This window comes from Anser anser, assembly GCF_964211835.1.
Source record: "Anser anser genome assembly, chromosome: 2".
NCBI lineage: Eukaryota > Metazoa > Chordata > Aves > Anseriformes > Anatidae > Anser > Anser anser.
Genome location: NC_139721.1, coordinates 94720748 through 94741951, shown reverse-complemented (window position 1 = coordinate 94741951; position 21204 = coordinate 94720748). Strand labels below are relative to the sequence as shown.

General features: G+C 45.4%; 1 protein-coding gene across 14 annotated transcripts in view; it reads right to left on the bottom strand.

The window, feature by feature from the left end:
• The window catches only part of MYRIP (myosin VIIA and Rab interacting protein), a 254003-nt gene that overhangs the window by 52759 nt on the left and 180040 nt on the right, over window positions 1–21204 (bottom strand). For all 14 annotated transcript variants that reach the window (XR_014580615.1, XM_083826509.1, XM_083826515.1 and 11 more), the window contains 5 exons: window positions 9073–9209; window positions 7326–7406; window positions 6612–6709; window positions 6212–6292; window positions 4558–4707 (listed from right to left, as the gene is read on the bottom strand). Coding sequence is in view for 13 of the 14 variants with exons in the window: in XM_083826509.1 (XP_083682635.1) it covers window positions 4558–4707; window positions 6212–6292; window positions 6612–6709; window positions 7326–7406; window positions 9073–9209 (547 nt within the window). In the remaining variant the exon portion in view is untranslated. The remainder of the gene's footprint in view (window positions 1–4557; window positions 4708–6211; window positions 6293–6611; window positions 6710–7325; window positions 7407–9072; window positions 9210–21204) is intronic.

Sequence of the window (21204 nt, the reverse complement as noted above, 5' to 3'; positions counted from 1 at the left end):
TCCACTCCCCCTCGCGAGGAAGTTGTAGACTGCGATGAGGTCCCCCCTCAGCCTCTTCTTCTCCAGGCTGAACAGGCCCAGTGACCTCAGCCGCTCCTCATACGTCTTACCCTCTAGGCCCTTCACCATCTTCGTCGCCCTCCTCTGGACACTCTCCAACAGTTTAATGTCCTTTTTGTACTGTGGTGCCCAGAACTGCACACAGTACTTGAGGTGAGGCCGCACCAGCGCAGAGTAGAGCGGGATAATCCCTTCCCTCGACTGACTATCAATGCCGTGCTTGATGCACCCCAGGATACGGTTGGCCCTCCTGGCTGCCAGGGCACACTGCTGGCTCATATTCAACTTGCTGTCAACCACAACCCCCAAATCCCTCTCTGCGGGGCTGCTCTCCAGCGTCTCATTGCCCAGTCTGTACGTATAGCCAGGGTTTCCCCATCCCAGGTGCAGGACCCGGCACTTGCTTTTGTTTAACTTCATGTGGTTGGTATTCGCCCAGCTCTCCAATCTGTCCAGATCTCTCTGCAAGGCCTTTCCACCCTCATCCGAGTCCAAGTTTGGTGTTGTCGGCAAATTTGCTCAGAACATCTTCTAGTCCTACATCCGAATCATTTATAAAAACATTGAAGAGGACTGGCCCTAAAATGGAGCCTTGAGGGACCCCACTAGTGACCATCCGCCAGCCAGATGTGTCCCCATTTAGCACAACCCTTTGAGCCCTGCCCGTCAGCCAATTGCTCACCCATCGTATGATGTTTTTGTTAAGTTGTATGCTGGACATTTTGTCCAGTAGGATCCTATGGGAAACCGTGTCAAAAGCTTTGCTGAATCCAAAAAGATCACATCAGCTGGTTTCCCTTGATCAACTGGATGGGTGGTCTTATCATAAAAGGAAATCAAATTTGTTAGGCAGGACCTACCCCTCATGAACCCATGTTGGCCGGGACCAACGACTGCATTGTCCCCCAGGTGCGCTTCAATAACTTCAAGGATCGTCCTCTCCATAATTTTACCAGGCACTGACGTGAAACTGACAGGCCTGTAATTGCTAGGGTCTTCTTTCTTACCCTTCTTGAAAATTGGCACATTTGCCAGCTTCCAGTCCAATGGGACCTCATCAGATTCCCAAGATCGTTGAAAAATAATTGAGAAAGGTCCCGCGATGACGTCTGCCAGCTCTTTAAGCACCCTGGGATGAAGTCCATCCGGACCCATGGGCTTGTATGGATCCAGGTGGAGCAGCAAATACTGCACACATTCAGGGTCAGCTGGGAGTTTGTCATTCCCACCGTCATGGTCCTCCAGCTCAGGGTACCCTGGGTCCCGAAGCCCATCATCAGCATTGAAGACAGAGGCGAAGAAGGCATTAAACGTCTCTGCTTTGCCTATGTCATCGTCTGTGAGGACCTTCCCCATCTAGTAGCGGATCTATGTTTTCTTTGGTTCTCCTTTTTCTGTTCACATATCTAAAAAAAACTTTTTTGTTGTCTCCCACAGACATGGCCAGCTTCAACTCTAGTTGGGCTTTGGCCACACGAATTTTCTCCCTACAAACACGAACAGCATCCCTATATTCCTTCATCGTCGCCTGACCCTCCTTCCAGCAGCCGTACACTTTCTTTTTTTGCCTTAGCTCCAGTAGAAGATCCCTGGTCAGCCAGGCCGGCCTTCTGCCCCGCTTGCCTGACTTCCGATATTTTGGAATCGCCTGATCTTGAGCTTTTAGGAGGCAGTGCTTAAAGACGGACCAGCACTGATGGACACCAATGCCTTCAAAAGCAGTTTCCCAGGGGACCTTGCTGACTAATTCCCTGAGCAGCCTGAAGTCTGCTTTCCCCACATCCAGGGCTTAAGTTTTGGTGGCAGCTTTCCTTCTGTCACCATAAATTCTAAACTCAACCACTTCATGGTCACTATGACCGAGACGGCCTCCAATTGCCACGTCTCCCACAAGACCATCTCTGTTCTCCAGCAACAGATCTAGGAGGGCTCCTTTCCTAGTTGGCTCCCTTAGCACCTGCACCAAGAAGTTATCATCTAGGTGCTTTATGAACCTCCTGGACTTGCTCGTGTCAGCCGTGTGGTGATCCCAGCTGAAGTCTGGCAAGTTAAAATCCCCCATTAGGACGAGGGGAGTCAATCTCGAGGCACCTCTTAGTTCTGCAAAGAATAATTCATCAGCGTTGTCATCCTGGCCAGGTGGTCTGTAATAGACTCCCACAACGACATCCCCTTTATTTGTTCGTCCCTTAATCCTTACCCAGAGGCTCTCAACTTTGCCATCGCCAACTTGAAGTTCCACACAGTCCAGCCTATTCTTCACATACATCGCCACCCCACCACCTCGCCTACCCTGCCTGTCCCTCCTGAAGAGCGTGTAACCATCTATTGCAACAAACCAGCCACAGGACTCATCCCACCAGGTTTCGCTTATGCCAATGATGTCGTAGCTTTGGGACTGGGCCAAGACTTCCAGCTCATCCATTTTATTCCTCATACTGTGTGCGTTTGTGTAGAAGCACTTCAAATGCACCTCCCTACACGCAGCACCTTGTGTATCCGACTGAAGGGCCTCACTAGGACACAGTCCCTCTGATTCTAGCACATCACAGTTTTTGTTTTGGAAAGAAAAAATATTGCAATAATTTTGACAGAAAAGGTAACTTTCTCAAATGATAAACAGAAGAGATATTGATGCAATTTAGTCCTCCAAATCTACTGACAGATGCATGCTTACCATTCATAGCTGTATGAAGGTGAAGTTGAAATGAAAGCAAGCTTAGGAAAAGGAATTTGCATTGTTCCATTGCTGCTGCTGAACATCGAACAGGCAGTAAGTGCTTTACACTTGCTCTGCACAAGCGGCCTTTCAGTATACTTTCCTAGCAGGCTAACATAACTGCATCAACATTAGCTACTGGGCTTATTCTAGTTTTCCAAGGATGTCTAGTTATACTAATTCCTCTCTATTCAAAACAAAGCAAAAATAAACACATGCATACTTCAAAGGACAAAAGCAAACAATAGAGCAACACTAGCAAAGCAAAATGCAGAAACTGAATTTATGGAAAGGTTGACAGAATCTGGAGCACTTGGTTTAATGGAAGACAAACCAAAATGTGACAAATCTGGAAAAAGAAACTTTTCAAAGGTACAAAGTTTTTATAAACCACTTAACACACCTGAATCTCTCGTACTGACTGATGGCTGCAGAAGTTTTGAAGCTGTTCTTTGCAGCTGTTCTCACCTTAGCATGGAAATTTTCCACAAGTCTACCTGTGGATGTCTACCTCCACACAGTTTACAATTTCTCAAATGAAAGGAGAACCTCCCTCTGGTGAAAATTTGAGACTCAAACTTGTTATTTCAGAACAGAATTTCAAAATGTGTTGGGTTCAAGTTTAACTCTCCAAACTCAAAACAGCAACAGGCTTCTGATGTAATAACTGAGGATATGAAAAGTGTGTTCCCCTAGGCTCTGTCCTTAAACTCCAGAAAGAAAGCTTGGTTGTGTCAGAGAGAAAATCAGCTCTCCCTCTCCTGGCTCCTATGTACTACAAGCAAGTTGCCTAGAAGCTACAGAGCAAAGCGCTTAAACATGCTCACTCTGACTTGTGATTGCTCAGTAAACAGCCGCAGCTTAAAGGCATTACTCCTCCAGTTTAGAAATAGATGGGGGAAGATACTTCCATACATATCTCAGCAGTTCTGGCCCACAGTCTTAAATTCTGGTGTAAATCTATTTTCACTGGCAGCATAAGCTAGCATACTAAACTGGAGCTAAGGCACAGCACACATTCAATTCTGATGGCTTTGCTGGGGGGGAAAGCACACATGAATGCAATAGCAGGACATTTGGGAGCAGCAGCTTAAACCACTGTATCAAAATTCACTGGAACTCATCTGTCACTGTCTTTGCCCTCCTATTGTGAAACAGCCTATCCAAGCCTATGGCTTATTTTCACTTCTTTTCCCTTGCTGCTCTTCTTAAAATGTTACTAATGCAGCTTGTCAGATTTTCTTCAGCTTTATAAGCAGGAGCTAAAGGCATTGTACTGAGAAATAAGTGAGAGGAGGAAGAAACACTCTTCAGTGTCAGGCATAAATGGTGCTCTAAAGTTTTTACTTCTTTGTTGTTGTGGTACTGACTGTTTTCTTTAAGATGGCTAAGGTAACAAATATAATTTACAGAAATCTAACACTGTACAAAAGAAGACATAACATTCAGCAAAAATCCAAATTAAATCTAAGTAAGCATAAAACTTTTTAAGGAATAAACACTGAGGCATGGCATCCTATTAGCTTTCAAATCAAGCAGCAAGACTGCTTGTATTATGATCTTAGTTCTCCCTAACACACTCACCAATGCAAGACAATCTCTCTGATGTACTTTCATAGCCCATGATGTGCTATGGAAATCACACAACTGAGCAGTATGTCTTGTTGTTCTCTGCAAATCTGTATGTACCTTTCTAGGCAGTAAGTATATTCATCCAGGATTTCAATATTCCAGTTTTGTGCAGCAGAAAGCATCAATATTTGTATTTAGTCACTCACCCATAATGTGTAGGATCCCCTGCGACTCCCTGGAAAAGTCAGCATACTCTGATCTGAAACAGCAACGGATGCCAGGCCACTGCTTCTGGATGGTGGCCATTCAAAGTCAGCTTCAGCCTGCTCGGTTTTGCTTTTCGGCTTCTTTATAATCTGTAAGGTTGGGGTAGGTGGGGTGGGAGCACAGGAGATGGAGAGAGAGGGGGAAAAAAGTACTTTTTTTTTCTTTTTTAGAACATCACATTAACTCTGTGTCAAGGCAAACTATCCAGAAAGAACACTGGAGTTTCCCTTTGCTTTTTTTCACAGTTCATGCAGGGATGATTCTGACAAGCTGCTTGCAAGTTTCTCATCTAAAGTCACACTGCTTGCAAGCACATAAGCAACAATACAATTAGTCATAACCAATGCCTGTAGGAATATCAGAGGTGAATTAAATAAACATGGAAACCTGTTCCTACTGTAACACTTTAAACATTAGCAGCATCTAATGTCAAGTATTTTCTCAGATAAAGAACACTTGCAAAGAAACATAAAATACAACATATGAGGGGAATTTCAAAGGCTCCCATGACATCTAGACTCATTTCTACTGAAAACAAAGAGGTTTTAGGTGTCTAGACACTATTTTTGTTTTTGCAAATCTACACCGTTTTAAGAGAGACGTCATATAAATTACCTACTACCCTACACTGACAGATTATTTCCTGCTACACTTCATTTCCACAACTTTCCTGGCTTCTGTTTAAAATATATACAGAACATTATTCTACAGCATAAAAGATCTCGTTAGGCAGCTTTTGACAAAAGTGGTAGCAATTCAAGTTTAGCTGATATAGACTTTGGACATTTGGACTATCTCCTGATAAGGAGAATGGATCTTCTAATATCCCTATTAAAAAAGAAGACGGATCATTTCCCATTGAGCATATACAGATGTGGTAATGAGCTTAGTTCACACGGAGGCAGACTGAATAAGCAGAGTGGTTGCTTCTCTGATCCCTAAAACTCAGAATCACTCTGTTCATGTTTGTCTTGCCTTGCTCCAGCCTGTCCAGACAAACTCAAGGGGTATTTGTTCCCACTAGCCCTCCATTTTGGCCCTGCATCTGAGCCAACTGCAGCTTTACAGGCAGAAGACAAAGCTTCCCAAAAAAAGCCACACAAATCAGGGTTCTGTGGTATTTTGCATCTCTCACATAGAATCCTTAACAGAATTGTATTTTAATGATTAATGTTTTTTTCATATGTTTTGTAGATTCAGAGTTCAGTAGAGTTGGTATAGTCAAATGCCTGCTCCTTTATAGTGGAAAAACTTTGTGCCTTTTGTGAACTGAAATATATACATAAAATCCTAGTAAGGAGGGTCCTCCTTTTCCCAGCAAGCATATCACAGACCTGAAGGAGTCTTACCTCTCAGCTCTGAGGGTGTAGGCTATCAATTTAGGCACTGGATTAAGCTTATTTGTAGATTAATCTCTCTGTCAGATACAGCTGATTAAGCCTAGATTGTTGTAGTTCAAATTGCAACTTGTCATTTACTGTGTACTTCCTACATTGGTGTCATCCTCTTCTCTGTTAGCAGAACCACAGCTCACCAGACTAAAGAACTGTGTTTTGGCTATTGAACAAGCTATGGAAAAAATGTCTGCCATACCTTCTGCACGATGGTTGTGGCCAGCTCTTCTATGAGGTCCTCCTTGTGTTTTTGCAAGTAGCAAGCCTCGTTCTGCTTGTCCTGCATGAAGACAGTTATCTGTAGATGCTAAGATCACATAAAAATGGCCTTTCCACAGAAATTGTATAGATCAAAAAGTGGGTAATATGCCCTATTGGCACTGTGGGAAGAAATTGCAGGTACTTACATCATGCATCACCTTCTGAAACACAGCATACATCTTGAATGCAAATTCATAAAACTCATACCTAACTCTGCAGGTGATGCACGTTGTCACTTTTTTTTTTCTTTTGTATCTACTTGTTTTCATACTACTACCCAAATTAAAAGCAACATAATTGTTCTGTTTAAATTAACAAAACGTATTAGAAAATGTTACCAGACTGTCACTGTAGGTCTCTGCCTTAGAAATAGCTTCTTCCACTGCTTCCTCTGCAACACGTAAGGCCACAGCAAGGGTATCCATCATGCTGTGTCCTAGGTGAAGAATAAATTGAAATCACTGTGTTCAGTATATACATATATTTTGCATAAAGAACTGCAAAATTCAGACCCCTATTCTGGACATATTTTCAAATCTCAGTTTGTTCATGGCTAAATTTATTTCCTCAATCCATAATCATGCATAGCAAAATAAACACCTTAAGAGAGAGCAATAAATCTCAACTTCTATTTAATTTGTTAAATTTAGATATTAAACATGATAAAACATAGTATTTCTAAGCTGCTTATCTTAGAATCCAGAAAAATAGTTAGTCATAGGAGGAAAATCCATAAGCTTCCTGTAAACACCAAGAGGATATGAGAAAAAGAATGAAAAAAATATAAGCATAGGAAAGGAAGGAAGAGAGAAGCAGCAAATAATGAACATTAAGACAATCATGTTAGAATAAGCATGTAATATCTGGAATAGTAAAGCAAGAAATCCGAACAAAGTTCATGTGAACACAGAGGATTTTTAGTATCTTGCTAAACATTTTAGCTAAAAGACTGTTGGATCTGTAAACAAGACTTATCAACACTCTAGGCTATTTGTCCAGTAAGTCAAAGTGTAAGGATTGAGTTTTAATTGAATAAGTTTTTAGCAGTGTACCTTCTGTCTGTCTGCAGAATGTAGAGTCACTGCCACAAATGCTTCCTTCATTTTCAAAGCTCCCTTCAAAAAAACCTCCTTCTGCTCAAAAAAATGACAGTACCATGTGTTAGTATAAGAAATATCCATTCACAGCAGGGATATTATTAGATTAGAATATTCTCTTAAGGTACAGTGACACCTCACACAAAGAGGGATAACCAGATAATTCCCCCTACCTTTTTGTATAAAGCATGATTGCAGCCATTTTTGCCAAAAAAACACACTGCTTTTATATGAAAGCCCTAGAAAATTATTTGTACTGTAAACGAGAGAGAGGAAGAAGCTACTAGAACATAAAACTTACATGGTGAAAGTTAAGTTTGCGGAATTTGCTTTTAATATGGCATTTGGGGTTGAAATTGATTATATATTTTAAAGGGCAACGCTGTAGAAATAAGCCGAAACCTAGACATGTATACTAGCATATATCTTCAAATGGAACAAAAGGTTTACCTAACAGTCACATGGAGAGCAGAAGAAGAAAGTTATCAGCGACATTTAGACTCAAAGGCCTTCCTCAGAAAAGTCTCATAGATCAAGCACATGCCACTCCAACTCACCATTGCACTGTTCACAGTTCCACTCAAATTCAGTTACAATATGGCTTGAGGAAAGACAACACGTCATAGTAAAGTTCTGAAGGATCCATCCCCACAATTTTTAAGTCCACTGTCCTATTTCCATCCTGATTGGTATGAGCATTCTTGCCTTTACACATATTTGTGTATCGGCTGTTAAAGAATCTTCTCTAGAAAAATGAATTGATTGCAGAGACAGCAGAAAGACTAATATATCAGAATTTAATACATTGCTCATTTCTTCCTAGAAGTTTTTATGCCAGTATTCATAAGAAACACCTAGAATTTTCACTCAGGATTAGAGAGTCCACTTACCATCATATAACTTCAGAAAAAGACAAGCTAAAGACTACATAAAAATTGCAGTTGCTGTAGAAATTTTGAAGGAATTACATTAGAAAAGTATCCAGTCTAATAAAGCCAGTGAAATCTCAAATGTTCAGCCAGTTGTGCTTTGATTAATTCATTAAAATTACCACTCTGACACAAAATACCCTTTCTTGTAATCTATTTTACATCTTCAATTACTATTACAGGGTTTTTAACACTTCAGGAAGGATTGTGTCTCTTCATTTAAAAGGGTGCCACCAACACAGCATCTTTTAACCATTTACAAACATCATTACAATAAAATGTGGCCTGTTTGAAATCTTTAAGAAAGCAAAGCCTTAAGTGAGGACAATCTAAGTTTTGGTCAACTTAGATATATGGAATGTATCCTATGTTAACAAAATTTTGCTTCAAATGCCATAAAATATGTTCTCAAGCCAAATGTTGAATGCAAGATTATTTTCTTATCAATTGACTACTCAGGACTATGATAAATTTTGAGACATGGACTAGAATGCAAACTGCAATTTACTTTATGGACTGAAGATCACAATTCTGCTGTTAGAAGGAGTGGCATAATTAAGATTATCAGTGGCATAATTAAGATTAAATATTATTTGAATTATTAAAACAGCTCTCTAAGGCACTTCACCTCTTTTTCTCTCTCTACTATGATATTTCTGAAAAAAATATAACCTTTAAATTATTATTTTGGGGAATAATCTCAGAATTTTCATTGTTTTAGCTCGTGTGTTAAAGTAGGTAAACTAATAAGACATGAACACAGCTGTTTTTACCTATTACATCAGGACAAACTCCGCTTTCCAGTCTATGCTTCTTGTATAAGTTCTTCAGGACTTTGGCACTTCCAAAACACTTAAAACGGCTCTTCACATTATTATAGTACCAATCCAGAGACTGGGTCCTCAAGAACCTAAAACAAAAAATAAACAACATATTTGGAATGATTCTACAATAAATAAACCAAACTGTTTACTATCCCTTTATATCAAAAGGGATCTTTACAGCGTTAGAGCATAAAGATACTAATTTCTGAATAGTTCTTCAGAGTTTGTATCTTGTATGTGTCTGATACTAGAACAAAAAGTAAAGGTAATTACTGAGCAAATATCTGCTTGGCATTACTCAAAGTTTTGTTTTGTTTTGACTACTATCAAAACAGCTGGTCTCCCCTGCTACATTACAATTCCAAAACTACAGCCTTTTGAAAAGCATAAACAAGCCTTGGAACAGCACAGGAAGGTTTTAAAAATAGCCTTTATTTCCACAGTTTATGAGATAATGCAAGAACATTAGCCCATTAGTACACTCAAAAATAAAATTTTCCTAAAAGTATATCACTGCTTTTATTTATGGAAAACACTATTTTGAGGACCTCTGTTGTGGTTTAACCCGGCTGGCAGCTAAACACCACACAGCCGTTCGCTCACCCTCCCCCCTCCCTCTCTGGGATGGGGGAGAGAAACGGGGAAGTGAAGCCTGTGAGTTGAGATAAAGACAGTTTATTAAGACAGGAAAATAATAATAACAATAATAATAATAATAGTGATAATGGTAATAGTATTAACAATAATAATGTGTAAGAAAACAAGTGATGCACAATGCAATTGCTCACCACCCGCTGACCGATGCCCAGCCTATTCCCGAGCAGCCGGCCCCCCCACCCCGGCCAGCCACCCCTATATATTGTTTAGCATGACGTCAGATGGTATGGAATACCCCTTTGGCCAGTTTGGGTCAGCTGTCCTGGGTCTGTCCCCTCCCAGCTCCTGCTGCACCCCCAGCCTGCTCGCTGGCAGGACAGAGCAAGAAGCCGAAAAGTCCTTGGCCTGGTGTAAACACTGCTCTGCAACAATTAAAACATCAGCATGTTATCAGCGCTCTTCTCATCCTAATCCAAAACATAGCACCCTACCAGCTACTATGAGCTACTTAACTCTGTCCTAACTGGAACCAGGACAGATATCCACCCCTTATTCCATACCATTTATGTCATGCTCAGGTTACACTCTGTCCAATACATTCTAATTAATCACCATTTTCATCTATGATATATAGCAATCATGGTAGTGATGACATACATTATTATATAATAATTAACATACTACAATTCAACTCATGGGCTATTCTCACCCAGTATCAAATCCCCTTGAGGTACACACCGGACCTCCCCATTCTTTTGCATTACCCACCAAGTGCATCCAGGTCCCTGAGCAAAAGCAATTCCACGAATGGGTTTGCCTTTTCCTGAGGCAGGAGTAGCCCAGACTGTTTTACCCAGCATGTTTCTTACGTGCACTACAGGAACTTTATCCCCTTCTACAGTGCGTAACAGGTTTGATTGGGCAGGTCCAGCTCGGTTGGCAGATCCCCTGGTATTGACTAACCAGGTGGCCTTTGCCAAATGTGTATCCCAATTTTTGAATGTCCCAGCACCCATTGCTTTCAGTGTAGTCTTCAACAGTCCATTGTATCGTTCAACTTTTCCAGAGGCTGGTGCATGATAGGGGATGTGATACACCCACTCAATACCATGTTCTTTGGCCCAAGTGTCTATAAGGTTGTTTCGGAAATGAGTCCCGTTGTCTGACTCAATTCTCTCTGGGGTGCCATGTCGCCATAAGACTTGCTTTTCAAGGCCCAGGATAGTGTTCCGGGCGGTGGCATGGGGCACAGGATATGTTTCCAGCCATCCGGTGGTTGCTTCCACCATTGTAAGTACATGGCGCTTGCCGTTGCGGGTTTGAGGGAGTGTGATGTAATCAATCTGCCAGGCCTCTCCATATTTATATTTCAGCCATCGTCCTCCATACCAAAGAGGTTTTGACCGTTTGGCTTGCTTGATTGCAGCACATGTTTCACAGTCATGAATAACCTGTGCTATAGTGTCCATGGTCAGGTCCACCCCTCGATCACGAGCCCATCTGTAGGTTGCATCTCTACCTTGATGGCCTGAGGTGTCATGGGCCCATCGGGCTATAAATAATTCACCTTTATGTTGCCAGTCCAGGTCCACCTGAGCCACTTCAATCTTAGCAGCCTGATCCACCTGCTGGTTGTTTTGGTGTTCTTCAGTAGCCCGATTCTTGGGCACATGAGCATCTACATGGCGTACCTTTACAACCAGGTTCTCTACCCGGGCAGCAATATCTTGCCACAATGCCGCAGCCCAGATGGGCTTGCCCCTGCGCTGCCAGTTGTTCTGCTTCCATTGCTGTAACCACCCCCACAGGGCATTTGCTACCATCCATGAATCAGTATAGAGATAGAGAACTGGCCACTTTTCTCGTTCAGCAATATCTAAAGCCAGCTGAATGGCTTTTACTTCTGCAAACTGACTCGATTCACCTTCTCCCTCAGCAGCTTCTGCAACTCGTCGTGTAGGACTCCATACAGCAGCTTTCCATCTCCGATGCTTTCCCACAATACGACAGGACCCGTCAGTGAACAAGGCATATTTCTTCTCATTTTCTGGTAGCTTGTTGTACAGGGGGGCTTCTTCAGCACGAACCACCTCCTCCTCTGGTGATATCCCAAAGTATTTGCCTTCTGGCCAGTCCATAATCACCTCCAAGATTCCTGGGCGACTGGGGTTTCCTATTCGAGCCCGCTGAGTAATCAGTGCAACCCACTTGCTCCATGTAGCATCAGTTGCATGATGCGTAGAGGGGACCCTTCCTTTGAACATCCAGCCTAGTACCGGCAGTCGGGGTGCCAGGAGGAGCTGCGCTTCAGTACCGACCACTTCCGAAGCAGATCGAACTCCTTCATATGCTGCCAATATCTCCTTTTCAGTTGGAGTATAGCGGGCTTCAGATCCTCTGTATCCCCGACTCCAAAACCCCAGGGGTCGACCTCGAGTTTCCCCAGGTTCTTTCTGCCAGAGGCTCCAGGTGGGACCATTCTCTCCGGCTGCGGTGTAGAGCACATTCTTTACATCTGGTCCTGTTCGGACTGGCCCGAGGGCTACTGCATGAACTATTTCCTGCTTAATTTGTTCAAAGGCTTGTCGTTGCTCAGGGCCCCATTCAAAAGCATTCTTCTTACGGGTTACTTGGTAGAGCGGGTTTACAATCAGACTGTAATTTGGAATATGCATTCTCCAAAACCCCACGACACCTAGGAAAGTTTGTGTTTCTTTTTTGCTAGTTGGTGGAGACATAGCTGTTATTTTGTTGATCACATCCATTGGGATTTGACGGCGTCCATCTTGCCATTTTATTCCTAAAAACTGGATCTCTCGTGCAGGTCCTTTAACTTTATTCTGTTTTATGGCAAAACCAGCCTTCAGAAGGATTTGGGCTATTTTCTTCCCTTTCTCGAAAACTTCTTCTGCAGTGTCACCCCACACAATGATGTCATCGATGTACTGCAGGTGTTCAGGAGCTTCCCCCTGCTCCAGCGCAGACTGGATCAGTCCATGGCAAATGGTAGGGCTGTGTTTCCACCCCTGGGGCAGCCGATTCCAAGTATATTGGACTCCCCTCCAAGTGAAAGCAAACTGTGGCCTGCACTGTGCTGCTAGAGGGATGGAGAAAAATGCATTAGCGATATCAATTGTGGCATACCACTTGGCTGCCTTTGATTCCAGTTCATACTGGAGTTCTAGCATGTCCGGCACTGCAGCACTCAGTGGTGGCGTGACTTCGTTCAGGCCACGATAGTCCACTGTTAGTCTCCACTCACCATTAGACTTTCGCACTGGCCATATGGGACTATTAAAAGGTGAATGAGTCTTGCTGATCACTCCTTGGCTCTCCAGTTGACGAATTAGCTTATGGATGGGACTCAGGGAGTCTCGGTTGGTGCGATATTGCCGCCGGTGCACAGTTGTGGTAGCGATCGGCACTTGCTGTTCTTCAACCCTCAGCAACCCCACAACAGAAGGGTCCTCTGAGAGACCAGGCAAGGTAGACAACTGTTTAATGTCCTCTGTCTCCAAAGCAGCTATGCCAAAAGCCCAGCGGAACCCTTTTGGGTCCTTGAAATATCCTCTTCTAAGATAGTCTATGCCAAGGATGCACGGAGCATCTGGGCCAGTCACAATACGGTGCTTTTGCCACTCATTACCGGTTAGACTCACTTCAGCCTCCAATACAGTTAACTGCTGGGATCCCCCCGTCACACCATAAATACAGATGGGCTCTGGCCCTTTATAGCTTGATGGCATTAGAGTACATTGTGCACCGGTGTCTACCAAAGCCTTATACTTCTGTGCGTCTGACGTGCCAGGCCATCGAATCCACACAGTCCAATAAACTCGATTGTCCCTTTCCTCCCCCTGGCTGGAGGCAGGGCCCCTCTAGTCCTGGTCAGAATCTTCATTTCTGTGTTTAAAGGACTGCCTGCTGGAAGTTGGAGCAGCAAACCTTTCAGAGAACTCCTTTTTCCCAATTGTTTTCCTTTGCAATTCACGTACCCGTGCCTCTAGGGTCGCAGTAGATTTTCCATCCCATTTTCTCATGTCCTCTCCATGGTCACGTAGGTAAAACCACAGGGTGGCGCGGTGTGTGTGCCCACCATATTGTCTTCCTTGCATAGATGAACGTTTACCCCTAATAGCTGAGACACTGGTTTGTACAGGTGGGGAGGAAAATAAACTCTCTTTAAGTTGGTGGATCTCTTCAGAAAGTTTCTCCAAGGTATTCTCTTTTAGCTGGTGGACACTGGTTCGTTCAGGTGAAGGGGAAGATAATCTTTCTTCAAGTTGGTGGATCTTTTCAGAAAGTTTCTCCAAAGCATTCTCTTTTAGCTGGTGGACACTGGTTCGTTCAGGTGAAGGGGAAGATAATCTTTCTTCAAGTTGGTGGATCTTTTCAGAAAGTTTCTCCAAAGCATTCTCTTTTAGCTGGTGGACACTGGTTCGTTCAGGTGAAGGGGAAGATAATCTTTCTTCAAGTTGGTGGATCTTTTCAGAAAGTTTCTCTAAAGCATTCTCTTTTAGCTGGTGGACACTGGTTCGTTCAGGTGGAGGGGAAGATAAATTCTCTTTAAGTTGGTGGACCTCTTCAGAGAGTTTCTCCACAGCTGAGACACAGGCCTTCAGGGAAGAGGAGAGATTTCCTTCGTACTGCCGGAGTATTTTAGTCACTTCATTCACTGTGGGATTCTCCTCCGTTTTCCAGGCTAGCATTGCCAATGAGCTGGCATATGATGATGGGGCACTCTGTACAAACTTCCGCCACATGGGTAGTGTACACTGGACTGCATCTGGATCTGCGGATGTTTGTGCGTCGTCTAGGTCCTTATAAATTACTTCCCGTACGGCCAATTCCCTCAGGTACTGAATTCCCCTCTCCATGGTGGTCCATTTGCTTGGTAAACATACAAGTTCTTCCTTGAAGAGATACCTTTCCTTCACAGCTGACAGGAGACGCCTCCAGAGGCTGCGAGATTGTGCTCCATCTCCAATTGCTTTGTCAATGCATGCGTCCCTAGCAAGGGATCCCAGCCGCCTGGCTTCCTTGCCCTCCAATTCCACATAATTGGCTCCCGTGTCCCAGCACCGGAGCAGCCAGGTGACAAGCTGCTCGCCTATACAGCGACCAAAATCTTTTCGCACATCTCGTAGCTCACGCTGGTATAGAGTCCGGGTAATTACTGTTGATTTTTCGACATCCTCATCCTCATCTTCAGTCTTCTGCACCTTTGATGGCCGGTGTAGAGTCCGGGTAGTTACTGTTGATTTTCCGACATCCTCATCCTCATCTTCAGTCTCCTGCACCTTTGATGGCTGGTATGGAGTCCGGGTAGTTACTGTTGATTTTTCGCCATCCTCATCCTCATCTTCAGTCTCCTGCACCTTTGATGGCCCAGCCTCGTCTTCACTACGCCCAGACTTAGCAGAAGACTGTCTGCGTTTTAAACGACCTGAGCCTCTATACCATTTTTTCACCTTGTCTACAGGGGCAACTTGCACTGCTACAGCTCGTTTCTCTGACCCAGCCACAGGGTCTGCCACAGGGGTTGGAATACCCTCTGCGGGGTCAACTTGCACTGCTACAGCTCGTTTCTCTGACCCAGACGCAGGGTCTGCCACAGGGGTTGGAATACCCTCTGCGGGGTCAACTTGCACTGCTACAGCTCGTTTCTCTGACCCAGACGCAGGGTCTGCCACAGGGGTTGGAATACCCTCTGCGGGGTCAACTTGCACTGCTACAGCTCGTTTCTCTGACCCAGACACAGGAGTGGGAGCAGCTGCACGAGCTGGGGCAGCTGCAGGAGCTGGAGCGGCTGCAGGGGCTGGAGCTGGAGCGGCTGCAGGGGCTGGAGCTGGAGTGGCTGCAGGGGCTGGAGCGGCTGCAGGAGCTGGAGCTGGAGCGGCTGCAGGAGCTGGAGCTGGAGTGGCTGCAGGGGCTGGAGCGGCTGCAGGAGCTGGAGCGGCTGCAGGAGCTGGAGCTGGAGTGGCTGCAGGGGCTGGAGCTGGAGCGGCTGCAGGAGCCGGAACTGGAGTGGCTGCAGGAGCTGGAACTGGAACGGCTGCAGGAGCTGGAGCTGGAGTAGCTGCAGGATCTGGAACTGGAGCGGCTGCAGGAGCTGGAGCGGCTGCAGGAGCTGGAGCTGGAGTAGCTGCAGGAGCTGGAACTGGAGCGGCTGCAGGAGCTGGAGCGGCTGCAGGAGCTGGAGCTGGAGCGGCTGCAGGAGCTGCAGCTGGAGCGGCTGCAGGAGCTGCAGCTGGAGTGGCTGCAGGAGCTGCAGCTGGAACGGCTACAGGAGCTGGAGCTAGGTTGCTAGTAGCATCAATTGCAGCTCGATAGGCACAAGCCAGACCCCAGCACGCTACAGTGATTTGTGTCACTTTGGAACTGCCAGAGTCATGACACCTTTTTTTCAAGCATTCTGCCAGCTTTTTAGGATTTTGCAGTTGTTCAGGGGTGAATGTCCAAAACACTGGAGGTGACCACTGCTCTAGAAACCTGCCCATATCCTCCCACACTCCCTGCCACTCGCAACTATCCCGCCTCAAGACAGATCTCCGGATGAGATTCCTAAGTAGTTGTTTAACCCTCCACAAAATCTGAAGCGCATTCAGGAGACATAACAACAAGAGCAGGCTGGTCTGAGTATCCCAAGGATATTCAACATCTCGGAGAACCACCGTAACTAACTCGGGGGATAAGAGGGTGGTGGTGAAGGAGAAAGGGAGAGTGAACAGGTAGGGAAACATGTCTTCCCCTGTCCCCTTCACAGATTGGCTCCCTAACGAAAACAGGCAATAGGTGTAATTGCTAATAGTTTCCGAGATATGGGTTCCAAAGTATAGAGTCGATGTCAGTGCTGAGTACAAATACCAGGTTAAAGTCATGACCAGATATCTCATCATTTCATAAGCCATTGCTACACCGCACAGTACCATAACAATCTTAAACCAGGGCCCGGAAAGGATAAACAGTGCAACAGGGAGCACATACAGAAAGTAACGCACCATAAAACTCAATTTGGAATACAGGTACAGCAGACTGGAGATTAAGGCAATCAACATCGTGACTAGCAACTATTAAGCAGGTCCAATACTTATACCAATTTTAGTTTAACACACTCTGGTCAGATTTGTCGATATCTCAACCCTTCGGGCCCCACGTTGGGCGCCAAAAAGACTGTTGTGGTTTAACCCGGCTGGCAGCTAAACACCACACAGCCGTTCGCTCACCCTCCCCCCTCCCTCTCTGGGATGGGGGAGAGAAACGGGGAAGTGAAGCCTGTGAGTTGAGATAAAGACAGTTTATTAAGACAGGAAAATAATAATAACAATAATAATAATAATAGTGATAATGGTAATAGTATTAACAATAATAATGTGTAAGAAAACAAGTGATGCACAATGCAATTGCTCACCACCCGCTGACCGATGCCCAGCCTATTCCCGAGCAGCCGGCCCCCCCACCCCGGCCAGCCACCCCTATATATTGTTTAGCATGACGTCAGATGGTATGGAATACCCCTTTGGCCAGTTTGGGTCAGCTGTCCTGGGTCTGTCCCCTCCCAGCTCCTGCTGCACCCCCAGCCTGCTCGCTGGCAGGACAGAGCAAGAAGCCGAAAAGTCCTTGGCCTGGTGTAAACACTGCTCTGCAACAATTAAAACATCAGCATGTTATCAGCGCTCTTCTCATCCTAATCCAAAACATAGCACCCTACCAGCTACTATGAGCTACTTAACTCTGTCCTAACTGGAACCAGGACAGATATCCACCCCTTATTCCATACCATTTATGTCATGCTCAGGTTACACTCTGTCCAATACATTCTAATTAATCACCATTTTCATCTATGATATATAGCAATCATGGTAGTGATGACATACATTATTATATAATAATTAACATACTACAATTCAACTCATGGGCTATTCTCACCCAGTATCAAATCCCCTTGAGGTACACACCGGACCTCCCCATTCTTTTGCATTACCCACCAAGTGCATCCAGGTCCCTGAGCAAAAGCAATTCCACGAATGGGTTTGCCTTTTCCTGAGGCAGGAGTAGCCCAGACTGTTTTACCCAGCATGTTTCTTACGTGCACTACAGGAACTTTATCCCCTTCTACAGTGCGTAACAGGTTTGATTGGGCAGGTCCAGCTCGGTTGGCAGATCCCCTGGTATTGACTAACCAGGTGGCCTTTGCCAAATGTGTATCCCAATTTTTGAATGTCCCAGCACCCATTGCTTTCAGTGTAGTCTTCAACAGTCCATTGTATCGTTCAACTTTTCCAGAGGCTGGTGCATGATAGGGGATGTGATACACCCACTCAATACCATGTTCTTTGGCCCAAGTGTCTATAAGGTTGTTTCGGAAATGAGTCCCGTTGTCTGACTCAATTCTCTCTGGGGTGCCATGTCGCCATAAGACTTGCTTTTCAAGGCCCAGGATAGTGTTCCGGGCGGTGGCATGGGGCACAGGATATGTTTCCAGCCATCCGGTGGTTGCTTCCACCATTGTAAGTACATGGCGCTTGCCGTTGCGGGTTTGAGGGAGTGTGATGTAATCAATCTGCCAGGCCTCTCCATATTTATATTTCAGCCATCGTCCTCCATACCAAAGAGGTTTTGACCGTTTGGCTTGCTTGATTGCAGCACATGTTTCACAGTCATGAATAACCTGTGCTATAGTGTCCATGGTCAGGTCCACCCCTCGATCACGAGCCCATCTGTAGGTTGCATCTCTACCTTGATGGCCTGAGGTGTCATGGGCCCATCGGGCTATAAATAATTCACCTTTATGTTGCCAGTCCAGGTCCACCTGAGCCACTTCAATCTTAGCAGCCTGATCCACCTGCTGGTTGTTTTGGTGTTCTTCAGTAGCCCGATTCTTGGGCACATGAGCATCTACATGGCGTACCTTTACAACCAGGTTCTCTACCCGGGCAGCAATATCTTGCCACAATGCCGCAGCCCAGATGGGCTTGCCCCTGCGCTGCCAGTTGTTCTGCTTCCATTGCTGTAACCACCCCCACAGGGCATTTGCTACCATCCATGAATCAGTATAGAGATAGAGAACTGGCCACTTTTCTCGTTCAGCAATATCTAAAGCCAGCTGAATGGCTTTTACTTCTGCAAACTGACTCGATTCACCTTCTCCCTCAGCAGCTTCTGCAACTCGTCGTGTAGGACTCCATACAGCAGCTTTCCATCTCCGATGCTTTCCCACAATACGACAGGACCCGTCAGTGAACAAGGCATATTTCTTCTCATTTTCTGGTAGCTTGTTGTACAGGGGGGCTTCTTCAGCACGAACCACCTCCTCCTCTGGTGATATCCCAAAGTATTTGCCTTCTGGCCAGTCCATAATCACCTCCAAGATTCCTGGGCGACTGGGGTTTCCTATTCGAGCCCGCTGAGTAATCAGTGCAACCCACTTGCTCCATGTAGCATCAGTTGCATGATGCGTAGAGGGGACCCTTCCTTTGAACATCCAGCCTAGTACCGGCAGTCGGGGTGCCAGGAGGAGCTGCGCTTCAGTACCGACCACTTCCGAAGCAGATCGAACTCCTTCATATGCTGCCAATATCTCCTTTTCAGTTGGAGTATAGCGGGCTTCAGATCCTCTGTATCCCCGACTCCAAAACCCCAGGGGTCGACCTCGAGTTTCCCCAGGTTCTTTCTGCCAGAGGCTCCAGGTGGGACCATTCTCTCCGGCTGCGGTGTAGAGCACATTCTTTACATCTGGTCCTGTTCGGACTGGCCCGAGGGCTACTGCATGAACTATTTCCTGCTTAATTTGTTCAAAGGCTTGTCGTTGCTCAGGGCCCCATTCAAAAGCATTCTTCTTACGGGTTACTTGGTAGAGCGGGTTTACAATCAGACTGTAATTTGGAATATGCATTCTCCAAAACCCCACGACACCTAGGAAAGTTTGTGTTTCTTTTTTGCTAGTTGGTGGAGACATAGCTGTTATTTTGTTGATCACATCCATTGGGATTTGACGGCGTCCATCTTGCCATTTTATTCCTAAAAACTGGATCTCTCGTGCAGGTCCTTTAACTTTATTCTGTTTTATGGCAAAACCAGCCTTCAGAAGGATTTGGACTATTTTCTTCCCTTTCTCGAAAACTTCTTCTGCAGTGTCACCCCACACAATGATGTCATCGATGTACTGCAGGTGTTCAGGAGCTTCCCCCTGCTCCAGCGCAGACTGGATCAGTCCATGGCAAATGGTAGGGCTGTGTTTCCACCCCTGGGGCAGCCGATTCCAAGTATATTGGACTCCCCTCCAAGTGAAAGCAAACTGTGGCCTGCACTGTGCTGCTAGAGGGATGGAGAAAAATGCATTAGCGATATCAATTGTGGCATACCACTTGGCTGCCTTTGATTCCAGTTCATACTGGAGTTCTAGCATGTCCGGCACTGCAGCACTCAGTGGTGGCGTGACTTCGTTCAGGCCACGATAGTCCACTGTTAGTCTCCACTCACCATTAGACTTTCGCACTGGCCATATGGGACTATTAAAAGGTGAATGAGTCTTGCTGATCACTCCTTGGCTCTCCAGTTGACGAATTAGCTTATGGATGGGACTCAGGGAGTCTCGGTTGGTGCGATATTGCCGCCGGTGCACAGTTGTGGTAGCGATCGGCACTTGCTGTTCTTCAACCCTCAGCAACCCCACAACAGAAGGGTCCTCTGAGAGACCAGGCAAGGTAGACAACTGTTTAATGTCCTCTGTCTCCAAAGCAGCTATGCCAAAAGCCCAGCGGAACCCTTTTGGGTCCTTGAAATATCCTCTTCTAAGATAGTCTATGCCAAGGATGCACGGAGCATCTGGGCCAGTCACAATACGGTGCTTTTGCCACTCATTACCGGTTAGACTCACTTCAGCCTCCAATACAGTTAACTGCTGGGATCCCCCCGTCACACCATAAATACAGATGGGCTCTGGCCCTTTATAGCTTGATGGCATTAGAGTACATTGTGCACCGGTGTCTACCAAAGCCTTATACTTCTGTGCGTCTGACGTGCCAGGCCATCGAATCCACACAGTCCAATAAACTCGATTGTCCCTTTCCTCCCCCTGGCTGGAGGCAGGGCCCCTCTAGTCCTGGTCAGAATCTTCATTTCTGTGTTTAAAGGACTGCCTGCTGGAAGTTGGAGCAGCAAACCTTTCAGAGAACTCCTTTTTCCCAATTGTTTTCCTTTGCAATTCACGTACCCGTGCCTCTAGGGTCGCAGTAGATTTTCCATCCCATTTTCTCATGTCCTCTCCATGGTCACGTAGATAAAACCACAGGGTGGCGCGGTGTGTGTGCCCACCATATTGTCTTCCTTGCATAGATGAACGTTTACCCCTAATAGCTGAGACACTGGTTTGTACAGGTGGGGAGGAAAATAAACTCTCTTTAAGTTGGTGGATCTCTTCAGAAAGTTTCTCCAAGGTATTCTCTTTTAGCTGGTGGACACTGGTTCGTTCAGGTGAAGGGG